Here is a 13,366-nt window from a genome sequence, read left to right on the forward strand (position 1 = left end):
TTCCTCGTGTGAGACCTGTGTCTGCGGAGTGTTTCTCTGGGAGTTATCGACAAACCATAACTGCCCCTAACAAACTGAGCAAGGGAATTTAATTTGGTTTTATAGAGAGAAAAAGGCTGAAGAAAGCAAAACAAAACCAAAATGTGGATTGGTCATTTCAAAGTGACTTTCCTTGTAGGATGGAAACAGGAAAAACAATAGAAAAATAACTGGTTAACATTGGGTTACTTATTTTGTGTGTGTAGGGATTAGGGCAGAGGGAACTTCTTTATCATTCCAATTGAAACTGGCTTGTTTGGGAAACTTGGCTGTTATTTCTCTAATCTGGATTTCTCTAAACTATGATTTAGATAAACAGGTTAGATAAACAGCTTAATTTCAACTTGGTTGAAGGGGAACTATAGCCCAAGTGACTCCATTTTGGTTTTTAGCCTGGTCTGTTGGGGGCCTAGTGCAGGAGTTTAGTCCAAAATAGCCTCCTGCTGTAAGTTTTATGTAACAGTGGGGTATTTATATTCACAACACTTCTGAAAGCAAATGTGTGGATTTTTTCTGTACCAACAAGTTCTCTGACTGTCCAGACACCAACTGGGTATTCTATAATTCAATTCAATCCTGACGTCATCTACCCTGAGTAGATGCTACAAGTTAAAGGAGTGAGTCCCACAAGACTTCCCCCATTTCAGACACAGGTTGCAAGTTCCTGGGTGCCATCCATACTTCTGACTGACAGGCTATCAATCAAGGGTTTCTACAACCCCCTCCTTAGATGTGATAACTTGCTGGAAAGGTTGTTGGATCAGGAAAATACTTAAGTTTATTAGCTTACTATAAAGGAGATGACTTAGGAACAGCCAAATAGAAGATGTGCATAGAGCAAGGTCTAGGGGCCAGGCAGAGGCATGGCGCTTCAATGTGTTTGCCTACCCTGGAAGTTCATCAAACCTAGTTGTTCAAGAGTTTTTGTAGAACTTAATCTCCAGGACCTCTTTCCCTTCCCAGAGGTCAATGAGTGGGACAGAACATTCTAAACTTCTAATCACTTGTTTTTTCTTATAGTCAGCTCCATCCTGAGGCCATCTAGGAGCCCCACCCCAAGTCACTTCCAGTTTAATCAAAAGGGGTTCATTATGAATAATAAAAGACGCTCTTATCACTCAGGAAATTCCAGGGAAATTTTATGCCAGGAACTGAAGACAAAGACCAAACGTCTTTCTTATTACAGTAGTGTGCTCCCTTATCTGGGATTTCACATTCTAAAATTTCAGTTATCCGGTTTATGAAAATATTACATAGAAAATTCCAGGGGAAAGAGCTGGGGAGATAGCTCAGTTGGTAGAGTGCTTGTCTTGCAAGCACAAGGCCCTGGGTTTGATCCCCAGCAGCACAAAAAAAAAAAAAAAAAAAAAAAAAAAAAAAAGGAAAGAAAAGAAAAGAAAATTCCAGGGGAAAAAATGTCAAGTTTTAAATTGTAGGCTGTTCTGAGTAGCCTGATGACATCTAGAGCTGTTCTGCTCCAACCCAGGATGTGAATCATCTCTTTGTCCAGTGTATCTATCCATGGTATTCTGCTCTGGTTACTTAGTAGCCATCTCAGTTATCAGATTGACTGTCCTGGTATCACAGTTGCTTTATAACGGTCTCAAAGTGCAAGTATTATGATACTGGCAATTTGCATATGCCAAAGTGAAAAAGTAGAAGTTCTTGCTTAAGGAAAGCTAATCTTATGTTGAGGTTGCTGTTACGCCACCTGCAATTCCCCTCAGTGCTTGACAAGGATTCCGCTGAGTAATAAAGGTGTTTGCAAAGTCTCATTGTACTAGGAATTCGGTTGCAGACTTTCCTTTCTTGCTTGCTTAATATGTGTAGGTTTACTATTAATATTTTATGTGTTTTCCCTGAAAACAGGGGTCTTAACAGAACCAGGGTTAAAACATAAAAATCAGACTTCTTATGGAACAGTGATTTCAGATTTACTCATTTGCAATGAAACTCTGAGTAACCAAGAAAATACAAAAACAGATTCTAGCTGCCGATCCCTGTTAACTACTCTCAGATGACCTGAAACACGTAGGCAAATAATTCCAACCCCATCAGGAAGGAATAACAGGAACAGAAGAAATAAAGCATTCCTCAATGTTAATTTCACACAGTATAAGATGATATCATATATTTGTTAGCTCAAAATGTCTAGCATTTATTAACTGCAGCAGTAGTCACATGACTGACGTTTATTCAACCCTACTGAACTTGCTTTAACCTTTATGATCAGTTAAATATTAATATGTCTTATTGTTTAGTTATAGGTTATCACAAGTAAACAATTACTAGAATAATTAGAATACTTCATTGTCTAGTCTAGTAATGATCATACAAAATATTTTTGTTTTTCTCCTTGTGACTTTTTCCTGTTCTGAAAAATCATGTGTAACTGCCTACCTTTTAATGTATAAAAAGCTGGCTGGGAAAAATAAAATTTAGAACTTAGCATCCATTCCTTGAGTTCGTGTTGCTTTGTTTTCCACCTCCCCTACGCCTACTCCATCACCTGTGAACACCATGACCCCTGCTAGGGCTGGACCCCGGCAGGTTGCTGAGTTGTATGGTAAGAACAAATCTATCCATGAAATTGTGAAGAAGGAAAAAGAAATTAGTTTTGCTGTCACACCTCAAACTGTAAAAGCTACAGCCACTAAGCATGAAAGATGCTTAGATAAGGTGGAAAAGGCATTAAATTAGTGTATGTGGGTATGTATGTGTAGGAAAAGAACATGGTACATGTGGGTTTAGTACTCCAAGATTTTTGGCATCCGCTGGTGTTCACACCCTGTATCTCCGTGGACAATGAGGGTAGTAACTGTATACTGCAGGGAAACTCCAAGTTGTCAGGTTGAGACCATTGCTTGTCGCAGAGTGGCCATCCACTGTGCATGGAACTGGCCAGAATGAAGGAGGGACCAGGACACAATGGGGCTGATGGCACATCTGGCGAGCGGAAATGAGCGACTAATGAGTCCACCACCGGGACGGAGGGGAGGTCTCCTGTGACTGATGTCCCAGTACAGAGAGCACACACCCTCCCAGAGGGACAGGTAACTATGTGGTTATGCTTTTGATAACTTCCCAATAAGTTCTACCTCTGGTGAAGGCATTTTCATTTCAATCTTCTTTCAAAGGAATATTTAAGGTCAACTGCAAAGTACCAAATACTGGTGAGCTCACATTTCCCCAAAGAAAGGCAAATCAGCTGTCTTGTTATGCTGTCTTGGAGGCTTCTGTTGGTGTCTTCTGCTGAGGTCCAGAGGGGACAAGATGCACAATGAGAAAAAGTTCAAAATTAAAGCTTGACTGGAGTTAATGGACCCAGTAAGCTTCCTGAGAACTGAGGCTGCTCTTGTCCCATGTCCTAGCATGGTCCCTGGCACACAGGAGTCAGTAAGGCAGGTGCTCCAATGAATGAAGGAATTGGTTAGTATTATTGTTTTTAATTTGGAGAGACAGTGCAGGTATGAACTAGCTCTCTAAAAATTAGAGAGGCTGATGAAGACCTGACAATGCTGTTTCCTTCTTGGATTCCTACAGTTCACCACAATGCATGCCAGTCCTGTCAGAGTAGCCCAGAGGTTTGGGGAAGTGTGGTATGTGATGATACAGGCAAAGAACAGCACTGCCTTGGCTCATGGAAGGAAATGCCTCACTTAACCTGAGTACAGCAAATGAAGTTAAAAACCCTTAAAGATTTCTCTAAGAAGTTAACTTCCTAATAACTAGAATATACAGGCAGGAGAAGAAATATGGGTACCCTGAATTTCCAATGTACATTAAAAAAACTGCTTTTCAAGTGGACTTGGTAATAATACCTAATTATCTTTGGAGTGATAAACCCCAAATAAATTTTATTAAAAAATGGGAGGGGGGCTGGGGAGATAGCTCAGTTGGTAGAGTGCTTGCCTCGCAAGCACAAGGCCCTGGGTTCGATCCCCAGCACCGCAAAAAAAAAAAAAAAAAAAAAAAAGGGAGGGGGCTGGAGATGTAGCTCAGTTGTAAGTACCTGCCTAGCATGTGTGAGGCCTGGGGTTCAATCCACTGCAAAACAACAATAACAACAAAACCGCACAAAATCTGGGGATGTGGCTCAGTAAGTGCTAGGCCCTGGATCTGATCCCCAGCACTACTGGGGCAGAGCTTAAACCTGATGATTGGAACCTTGAACCTCACTTACTCAGAAGCTTTCCCTTTGAGCTTATTGAATAATAGAAATTTTGATAGATATCCATTTTAAAATCTCAGTTGGGCAAAGAATTATTTCTTCTGGTCAGTTAGTATAAATAACTGGCATTAAAACCAAAAATTTGTGGAGAAGGGAAAATCCTTGATTTAGCAGTCATTTCTTTAAAGCTTTAAACAGAAATAGGAAAGGAGTGGGCACTTGACATTGAAGATGGTGGTGTAGTGGATGACCACGAAGAGGTTTATTATTGGCCTCTCTGAGATAGAAAAGGATAGACAATTGAGAGTAGGGAAGGGGTAGTAAAGGTCGACAAGAGGGCAAGAAGGAGGACAGCCATTTGAACCTGCCCTAATGAGTTACAAAACGGTTCCTGTTTCTCAAAGGGCTTAAGTTTCCATCTCCCCTAAGAGCAACTGTGGAATCTGGCTGGTCACCTCCCCCTCCCCCACCCAGGACAATTAAAATATCAAGAACCAATTAAGAGGAGCCTATCAACTTGTCCTTTTATGCCTTTGAAAAAAGGAATGCTTTAAGACTTAAAATAGCAGCTTGCCCTACCCAGGCATGCTCATAAAGAATTTTGAGTCTTTCTATCACCTTTCTTTTAAATAGCATTCCTAGCCCTAAGCTGTGGCACACATCTGTAATCCCAGTGACTCAGGAGGCTGAAGCAAGAGGATCTCAAGTTTGAGGCCAGCCTCAGTAACTTAGTGAGGCCCTAAGCAACTTAGCGAGACCCTGTTTCAAAATAAAAAATAAAAAGGGCTGGGGAGATAGCTCAGTAGTCAAGTGCTTCTGGGTTCAATCCCTGGTACCAAATTCCTGCTTGCTTGCTTCTTCAGGGTTCCTCGTATTCAATCTTCGAGTCTGTGGAACACAACATCTTTATCCACTCCTGATTGGTGAAAACAGAAACCTACCTCCTCATGAAAGAGCATTATTATTGGGTGCTGGGGATTGAACTCAGGAGTTAAATATCTGAGCTACCCACCTTTTAAAAAATTTTCTTTTTGAGAGAGTCTCACTAAATTGCCTAGGCTGGTCTCAAACTTGTGATCCTCCTGCTTCAGTCTCCAGAGTCCCGGGATTACAGGCCTACAACATTGCATCCTGCCAAAAGGTCACGATTTAAGACATCTCCCATTGGCCAGAGAATGACATGTATACAAGTTTCAAGGTAATTATTGAGCAAACCTCCCTGAGTGGTTGGGAATTATTTATTTCATGGAAGTGTCACTCAACGTACAAGTGTGTTCTTAGCTGAGGGAGCTGTGATTTGTGTGGTGTGCCCTGAGTGGACGAGCCACACACCATCTGTTAGAAAAGCAACCAAGGGCACTTTTTACAGGGTTGGCCAACAATAACCATGTCTGCAGATGGGCTCAGAACTTTCTCTGTACATCTTAATATTTACTAAGACAGGGCAAGGAGGGTTGGTATCGTCACAGGTGTTGCTTCTCTTCAGATACACCTCTAGTTTCTAGAAAGTACACGCTCTTAAGTCAGATGCTTTTTTTTTTTTTTTTTTCTTTGTGTGATACTAGGGATTGAACTGAGGGGACACTCTACCACTGGGTTACATCCCCAACCCTTTTTATTTTTTGAAACAGTGTCGTGCTAAATTGCCCAGGTGGGCCTTAAATATGTGATCCTCCTGCTTCAGCCTCCTGAGTAGCTGGGATTATGGGTGTGGGCCACTGCTCCCAGAGAGCACATCTCTTTTTTTTTGGCGGGGGTGGTATTGGGGATTGAACTTGGGGCACTTGACCACTGGGTCACATCCCCAGCCCTATTTTGTATTTTATTTAGAGACGGGTTATTTAGAGTTGCTTAGTGCCTTGCTTTTGCTGAGGCTGGCTTTCAACTCTCAATCCTCCTGCCTCAGCCTCCTGAGTTGCTGGGATTACAGGCATGTGCCACCCTACCCGGAAAGCACATCTGTTTCATCTTTTTTTTCTCCTTTTGCGGTGCTGGGAATGGAACTGGGATCTCATGCATGCTAAGCACGTGCTCTCCCACTGAGCTACATCTCCAGTTCTTTTAGGAAAAACACAGGGTGAGTGTATTCTAATACAGTATATTCCTTCCCAACTGAATTTCTCCTTCAAAAGGAAGACCAGGTAGAGAACAGAGTTTAGCAATGAGCATGTGCAGTGTGGTGGGTAGGGACAGTTCACTAGATCAGATTTCTTTGGCAAGTGTATTTCATGGGTCAAAAGCATTGCCTTAATATATATGGCCTTTAAGTGGCCTCTAAAGAAATTTGTTATGTATAATAAATCTCTATATTTTATCTGTGTATTTGATGTTGCCCAGTGCAATGGTATTTTTCACAGGATATTGGTTGAGAAGATAGCTGTGATGGGATATGACAAGTAACTCCACTTTTCCCAATGTAAACATTAATGAAAGTGTACTACCAACTTTCCACTGTAGCCTAGGGGTGAAAATATAGAGTTGGAAAAACTCCATGTTTTATTCAGTTCCCATTATCTTTGGGGTTGTCTTGAAACTTCAGAAATGTCTTAATATTATTTGACTTTTTTCATATGGGATCTTACTATGTTGTTTGAGGCTGGTCTCAAACTTGCAATCCTCCCACCTCAGCCTCCTGAGTAGCTGGAATTATAGGCATGTGCCACCATGCCTGGCTATTAATAGTGTCTTATTTTTATAGAAGAATAGAACTTGGTTCTAGATGAGTGCTCTTTTGACAGACAAGGAAAGACTCTGGAGGGTCATTTGCTCAAAACCACATGGGTGGCTAGTGACAGTACTGCCCAGATCCTGGGTTCCTGGCATTTGTGCAAACAGGGTGGGACTCTCTCCATGTGGTGGTGGTGTTTCAATGCAAGTCAACCCCAGACATTCTCAACAAACAAATATTAGAAAGAGTCACTTTTTAAATTAACCTCCTTTCTTCTGATGAATCTAGAGGGACCTCTTGCTTGCCCTCTCAAAAAAGTAGAAAAAATATTCTAGATTTCTGCCAAAGATATATGAGAAGAAAAATAAATCCAATGAATGAGCATTCTGAATCTAGGCAGTTTTAAATTATTATCTTGGGAACTCACCACAAAATTTTTAACAGTAAACAAAAGGGTGAGAGTAAAGTACTTGGTATTAGATAAAAGGCCACATTTTTCCAAGTACTCTCACTCATGGAAACCTGCCCCCACCCCGAAAAAAAACCTACCAGTATTTTTGATTTCTAAAAGCCAATTTTAATAAATTAATAAATGCATGCCAGATAAAAATACAAAATTACAACTGAAAACCAAAGATAATTTAACAGAAGATGCTCTGTGTTGTACATTTTTATTGGTAGGATAACTTATTAAAGTAACAAATCTGAAAACACATTTTGCTTTTGCTGGAAAGAAAGTACTATGTTAGAGAAGAGCTAAGAAAAACTGGAAATAAACCATCTGTGGAAAGTCAGCATATGATATAGTCTATGGTAATACGACAGCCAGGGGTGCTGTTTATCCACTCGTGTGTGCATGTTTGTACAAGCATTAGAAACCAAAGGCATGGACCCCAAAAGCAAAGTCACAACAGGTTTACTCTGTGAAACATGCTGGATCACAACCACAGACTACCCAGGATGGGGAGGCGGTGCGGGTGCAGGTCTGCTGTTTCCTTGGCATGGAGTTTCCTTACCAAGTAGGGGGTAATCATGCAATAGCTTGAGTTTCTCTTAACATGATAAACACCCAGGATTACTAGAACCGGAAAGCGTGTGTTCACTGTTTTACAAGGACAGCTGAGCAGCGCTACAGAAACAACAGAAAGTTCCTTCATTTTAATCTGGTTATTTGCCCAAACCTCTAACGGAGAAATAATTCAGCTAATGGAGCCAATTAAATTACTATAAAACATTCCTTCATCTGTAAAACATTTCTTTCCCCCTGAAATTAAAAATCTAAAATAAAATGTCTTCATTTTTGATAAGCAGCTCCACCACCAGTCTCTGGTATCGTATATCGTTCAATGCCGCCATTGCATCTAGTTCTGGGGATCTCATAAGGGTTGGACCGAAAACAATTCCAAGGTTTTCTGCACTCATAAGATTTTCCTTTTCGTGGAGGGTCACCCTGCAAAATACAAGTAAAGGAACAGATGACTTGGGGTTCTCCATTGTGCCTGAGTACTGAAACAAAAATGAGACTCCCAATAAAGGCTGGTGCCCACTTACCAACTTCCACCAGGTTATTTCTCTGTACTTCTCTTTGACTTTGCAGTACGGACTTCCCTTCAAGTAGATTATGCTAATAAAGAATTTAAACTTCTGGGAATCACAGAGGCTCACCCCCAATTCTGAGTGAATGTTCTAGGCTATGAGTTCATTTCAACTGTGGGTTCTCTTGCCTTAGCCATAGTGCAGGGGTGCCTTTGCTCGGAGCAGAGCAGTCCCCATGACTGCTCCATCTGCCCTCCCTCCACCCTGGCTCTCTGGTTTCCTAGGCAGTCTTTCTGCAAGCGGAACAGTTTATTGAGTGCAGGGAGAGAACAGTTGCAATAGTAATAGGAAATGGCTCAGAGTAAGTGACACCATCAGGAAGTCTGTTTCTAATCATTTACCATCATAGCAATAACACAGACTATAATTTCACAGTTATTCCTTTGAGTGTGGAGCACTTAATTACATCCAAATATGAAATAAACATGAATTTATAAGGAGATGTAAGCATATTAAAGGTTTTAACTCACAATACTTTTAAAGAGGGAAAATGCGAACATTCATGAGTGACTAAAATATTTCAAATAACTGCCTTTCAGGCATATGATTTTTTTTTTGTTTCTAATTGTTTTTATATTTTGAAACCCTAAAACCACTAACAATATAATTATGAAAATTTTGCTTCAAATGGTAGAGATCAAGCATGACTAAGCAGGAAATAAAACTTCATCACTGTCAATCATTTTAAAGCATTAAACTCAAACTAGCTGAAATATTTAATTTTTCATTTCTTTTGTTATCCCATCACTTTTCGCACCAGTTTCCAGCACTGGCAACATTAATTCAACAATTTAAAACTCCATCCCTAACTCTGATGTTGTTGTTTTTTTCTGATGTCCTTATTTAGCAGCAAGTGGGTAAGTAAGCCACCTTGTAAGTTGCTTTTTTCTTGCTTTACTGTGCTACTCTCTTTACAGCTTTAACCCTTTACCCTTCCACAACAATTAATTCATGCCTTGGTGGAATATTGGTATTTCTAGCATATTTACGAGCATCCTGGAACTGCCAATACATTCAAGTCAGAATCTGGTCTGCACTCAAGACCACAGTACAGAATATTTTTAGCATTCAAGTAGTGCAATTTCTCACAAGAGACAATATAGCTTTATGCATTTATTCACTCAACAGATCAACTGTCCTTTCATTTTATTCTTAAAATCTGGATGCAAAACAAGTGTAAGATTCCAAGTCTGTTACTCACCTCTTTAGATGAGCCATGAGGTACCGGAGGGTTTCGCAGTGAGCAGGGGGCAGGAGTTTCAGTGCCTCATGAAGGGTTTCCAATTGCTCGTCAGGATCCATAATCTCTAAAATAGCAAGTTAAAAACCAAGGAGAAAAGCTTTAACAGTAGACTGGTACAAGTGGCTGTTTGGTGAAACTCTTCTAAAACTTGTAGGAAATGCTTTCTCACAAGGTCCTTGCATATAGCTTTGGGAAATGTTTTTAAGGTTCAAGTCCCAGATTTCCAAAGGTTCTGAGTTTCAGTGAAGCAACACTGTTTACTTGGATTTGGAGGGTGGACAACCATTTTTTTTTTTTTTTTTTAATTTGTATGTCTTAAGAGTCTGGCAAGTATGGAACTGGATACCGAATGTAGATATAACTATAAAAATATTTAGATGTATAGATATAGATAAAACCTTTTACACTCGAATTCATTAAAATGAAGTTATCTTAAAATATTACAGACAGGGCTGGGGAGATAGCTCAGCTGGTAGAGTGCTTGCCTCGCAAACATAAGGCCCTGGGTTCGATCCCCAGTACCGCAAAAAAAAAAAAAAAAAAAAAAAAAAAAAAAAAAATTACAGACATACATAAGGGTGGTACATTGTTCAAAATATCTTAAAAATCCCCTTTCACTGACTGTATATAACCCATGCTGCACCACTGTCCACTGAGGCCCCCTGGTAAAGTCTTATTGATATTTATACTTAAAAAATATTTTTGTTGTTTGTTTTCTGTGGTGCTGGGTAATGAACCCAGGGCCTCGTGCATGCTAGGCACTGAGCTACATACAGTCCTTTTTCTTTTTAAAATAAGAAATATCCAACATGTACTGGTTTTATGCATTAGACTGTTATAAATTACTGTGTGATATATACATATATTAAATCTATCTTCAAAACACGAGCACTTCCTATTACTTAAGATATTCAGAATAACATACTGCAGTCTTAAAAGCAATAACATGTTTTTCATGATGGTGGGATCCCTGAAATAATGTGATTCTTCCAAAGTTGACAGCCTTGAAGGGGAACATCATCATTAAGATATTACAGTTCAGTTTGTATGGGCCCCAAACCCAGCACATTCCTTTGAGGTCATGGGTTACATTTAATTCATCAATCACATCTATCATGAGAAATAAATGATATTTTTGGAATTCTGTGCTCTTGAAAGTGCACTACAGAGCACCTCCTGGCTTCCACCTGAATGCCAGGAAGATGGGGTGGCTTTTAAATGCTGGGTTTCAGTGCAATTGCAACGGGACCCAATTTCTAGTCTTAATCAGAACAGCAGCCTTGAAATGCTGGGGAGGCTACATTTGACCAGAATGTAATGTTCAAGACACAAGGCCACCCCACTCAACCCACAAAGGCCAAAACTTTTAAGTCTTTCTACCCTATTATATGAGCCAGCTCAGTAGTAATGTATGACTCTGGTAAAAACTAGTGTAAGATGAATGGGAAGTTTGTACCATTGGCTGAGCAGATTTGATAAATTTCAGAATATGAATAGTGACTGAAGCTTTTAATTCAAAGCTTCTGCCCAAATCTCCACAATTCCTGGTTCATCTTTGCAATGAAGAATATATTATTTCCCTTTTGCCATACTAAATAATGTATGGTGTTTGAACCTTGGGCCTTTAAAGACTGTCAATTCATAATACCAGTACTATCTCAGGCACAGAAATTCAATAATTTCTAGAATTAGGAGAACAAAAATTTATTTATTATGGAGAACTACTTCGTTTTTACCATAGGGCTACTTAATTTGAATTATTAAATTTGAAAAAGATTTTTCTTTTAATTTCTACAATTAATTTTTAGAAGAATTGAAAGTGCCCAGGGTTCATAATTTCAAATGGGTGGTCAGGAAAGACCTGGAGGAGAAAGGCTGAGTGAAGCCTTTGAGGGAGTGAGGGAGCGACCGCGACCCCATGGAAAGATGGAGGAAAGATGGCCGTGGGCAGAGGAGCCACACATGCAGATCGCGAGGGGAATATGCCTCTGAGGAGAGGTGGGGAGCAAATGTGGCTCAGGAGAGAGGAGGTGGCTCAGGTACTCTCTCATGCAGTGTCTGTAAGCAACTCCAAGGACTTGGCACATATCCAGAAAAATGGCAACGTTCTGAAAAAAGAAGTACCAAGAGTCGGCAATCACTTTTCATAGTTCTCTCCTCTGGCTGCCATGTGGAACAGACTGTGGAAGGGCAAGAGTAAGGCAGAAAGACCATCCCAGTAATCATCACAAAGATCCAGGGGAACAGGTGACAGTAGCGCGAACCAGGTGGTAGCGGTGAAGGTGAGAAGTTGGTAGATTCTGGGTGCATTTTGAAGGTAGAGTCCACAAGATTTCTCAATGAAGGATGAATAAGAAAGAGAAGAATCAAGAATGATCCAAGTTTTGGGTTTAGGTAACAGGAATATGGAGCCTCCATTAACTGAGGACTTGGCAAAGACCAAGGCGGGGAGAGGGTTTGGTGGGGTCCCTTGGAGAGGCCCACCAGACATGCAACAGATGTGCTGGATACAGATCAGCCTGGTGTTCAGGGAGACGGTATTTGCACCTCCATGGTGGAGATGTGAATTTGGCCTGTATAATAAAATACACTGAATATGATAGTATCAAATGGACAAGAGATTCTTCCCTGGAATTCATTCTTCCTTTTCTGCTACATACAGAAGTACTGCCCATTACCATTTTTTTTTTTTTGACAACATAACTCATTAGCCATAAGAAAACTATAGCAAAATTTAAGAGGCAGACAGACAAAATGAAATGTGTTCAGAGATGAACAGCCACCATCAGTTGTCACCAAATATAGAATGAGGTGAGGCTAATGCCACTGCCAACAGAAGGGCACTAAAGACGGACAGGTTTCTGTTGCATAGGAGCAGGGCTTTACGACTGTTACCTCTGTCCACCACAGTGGACTGGCTGCCTATAGAAGCAGTGATCTTGCAGTTACTGGGCATTTCAAAAAGAATGTGTGAGAGGAGGAAGTGTAGCTACATGACTCCTTAGAATATATAAAGGCTTGCTGGGATTCACTGGGATTACAGGCATATGCCATTCTATCTGGCTGTCATGTGGCTGTTCTAAGATCTCCTAGGAAGGCGCCTTTGATTCCTGGGCAGGAGGACCAGCCCTGGTCCTGCCAGGAGTTCCCCTGTGGCAGTGCGGTTTCACTATGGTCAGGGAGCATCCATGAATTATTGAGGGTGCCCTGTGAGAAACCCTGCACATACGCATTTAGATTATGCACAGGTGTCATGCCTTTGTGTTCTAGGGCAGCAGTGTCTTGGTGGGTGGGGAGAGGGAGCAAGAGGGATGGACAGGGCAGACCTAGACTGCACAGTAGGTTCAGAGGGCAATATGCAAGGCACAGGGAGGCCACATGGCTTGCAGACAGGTTGACCTGGCCTTTTCCAAACTGGCATCTCTTTTCACTTCCTATGGCCTCTCCCTCCCAGCTTTCACACTGAGCCTCTCCAAGGGAGACTGCAGAACAGCAGAGATCTACTAGCTTTTATAGAAGGAAGTTTTAACATGAACTCCGACTTTTTTTCTGTTAGCAAAGGATTCTAATAAATGCCAGAAACATTTAAAAAAATTTTTTTTTGTAGCTGTAGATGGATAGCATGGCTTTGTTTATTTTTATGTGATGC

General features: G+C 40.7%; 1 protein-coding gene across 4 annotated transcripts in view; it reads right to left on the minus strand.

The window, feature by feature from the left end:
- Positions 1-7,438: 7,438 nt before the first annotated feature.
- Chn1 (chimerin 1) overlaps positions 7,439-13,366 on the minus strand; it is a 174,792-nt gene continuing 168,864 nt past the window's right edge. For all 4 annotated transcript variants that reach the window (XM_047547157.1, XM_047547156.1, XM_047547159.1 and 1 more), the window contains 2 exons: positions 9,676-9,781; positions 7,439-8,328 (listed from right to left, as the gene is read on the minus strand). In XM_047547157.1, the coding sequence (XP_047403113.1) occupies positions 8,157-8,328; positions 9,676-9,781 (278 nt within the window). In that variant the 3' untranslated portion in view covers positions 7,439-8,156. The remainder of the gene's footprint in view (positions 8,329-9,675; positions 9,782-13,366) is intronic.

The sequence above is a fragment of the Sciurus carolinensis genome, chromosome 3 (assembly GCF_902686445.1).
Source record: "Sciurus carolinensis chromosome 3, mSciCar1.2, whole genome shotgun sequence".
NCBI lineage: Eukaryota > Metazoa > Chordata > Mammalia > Rodentia > Sciuridae > Sciurus > Sciurus carolinensis.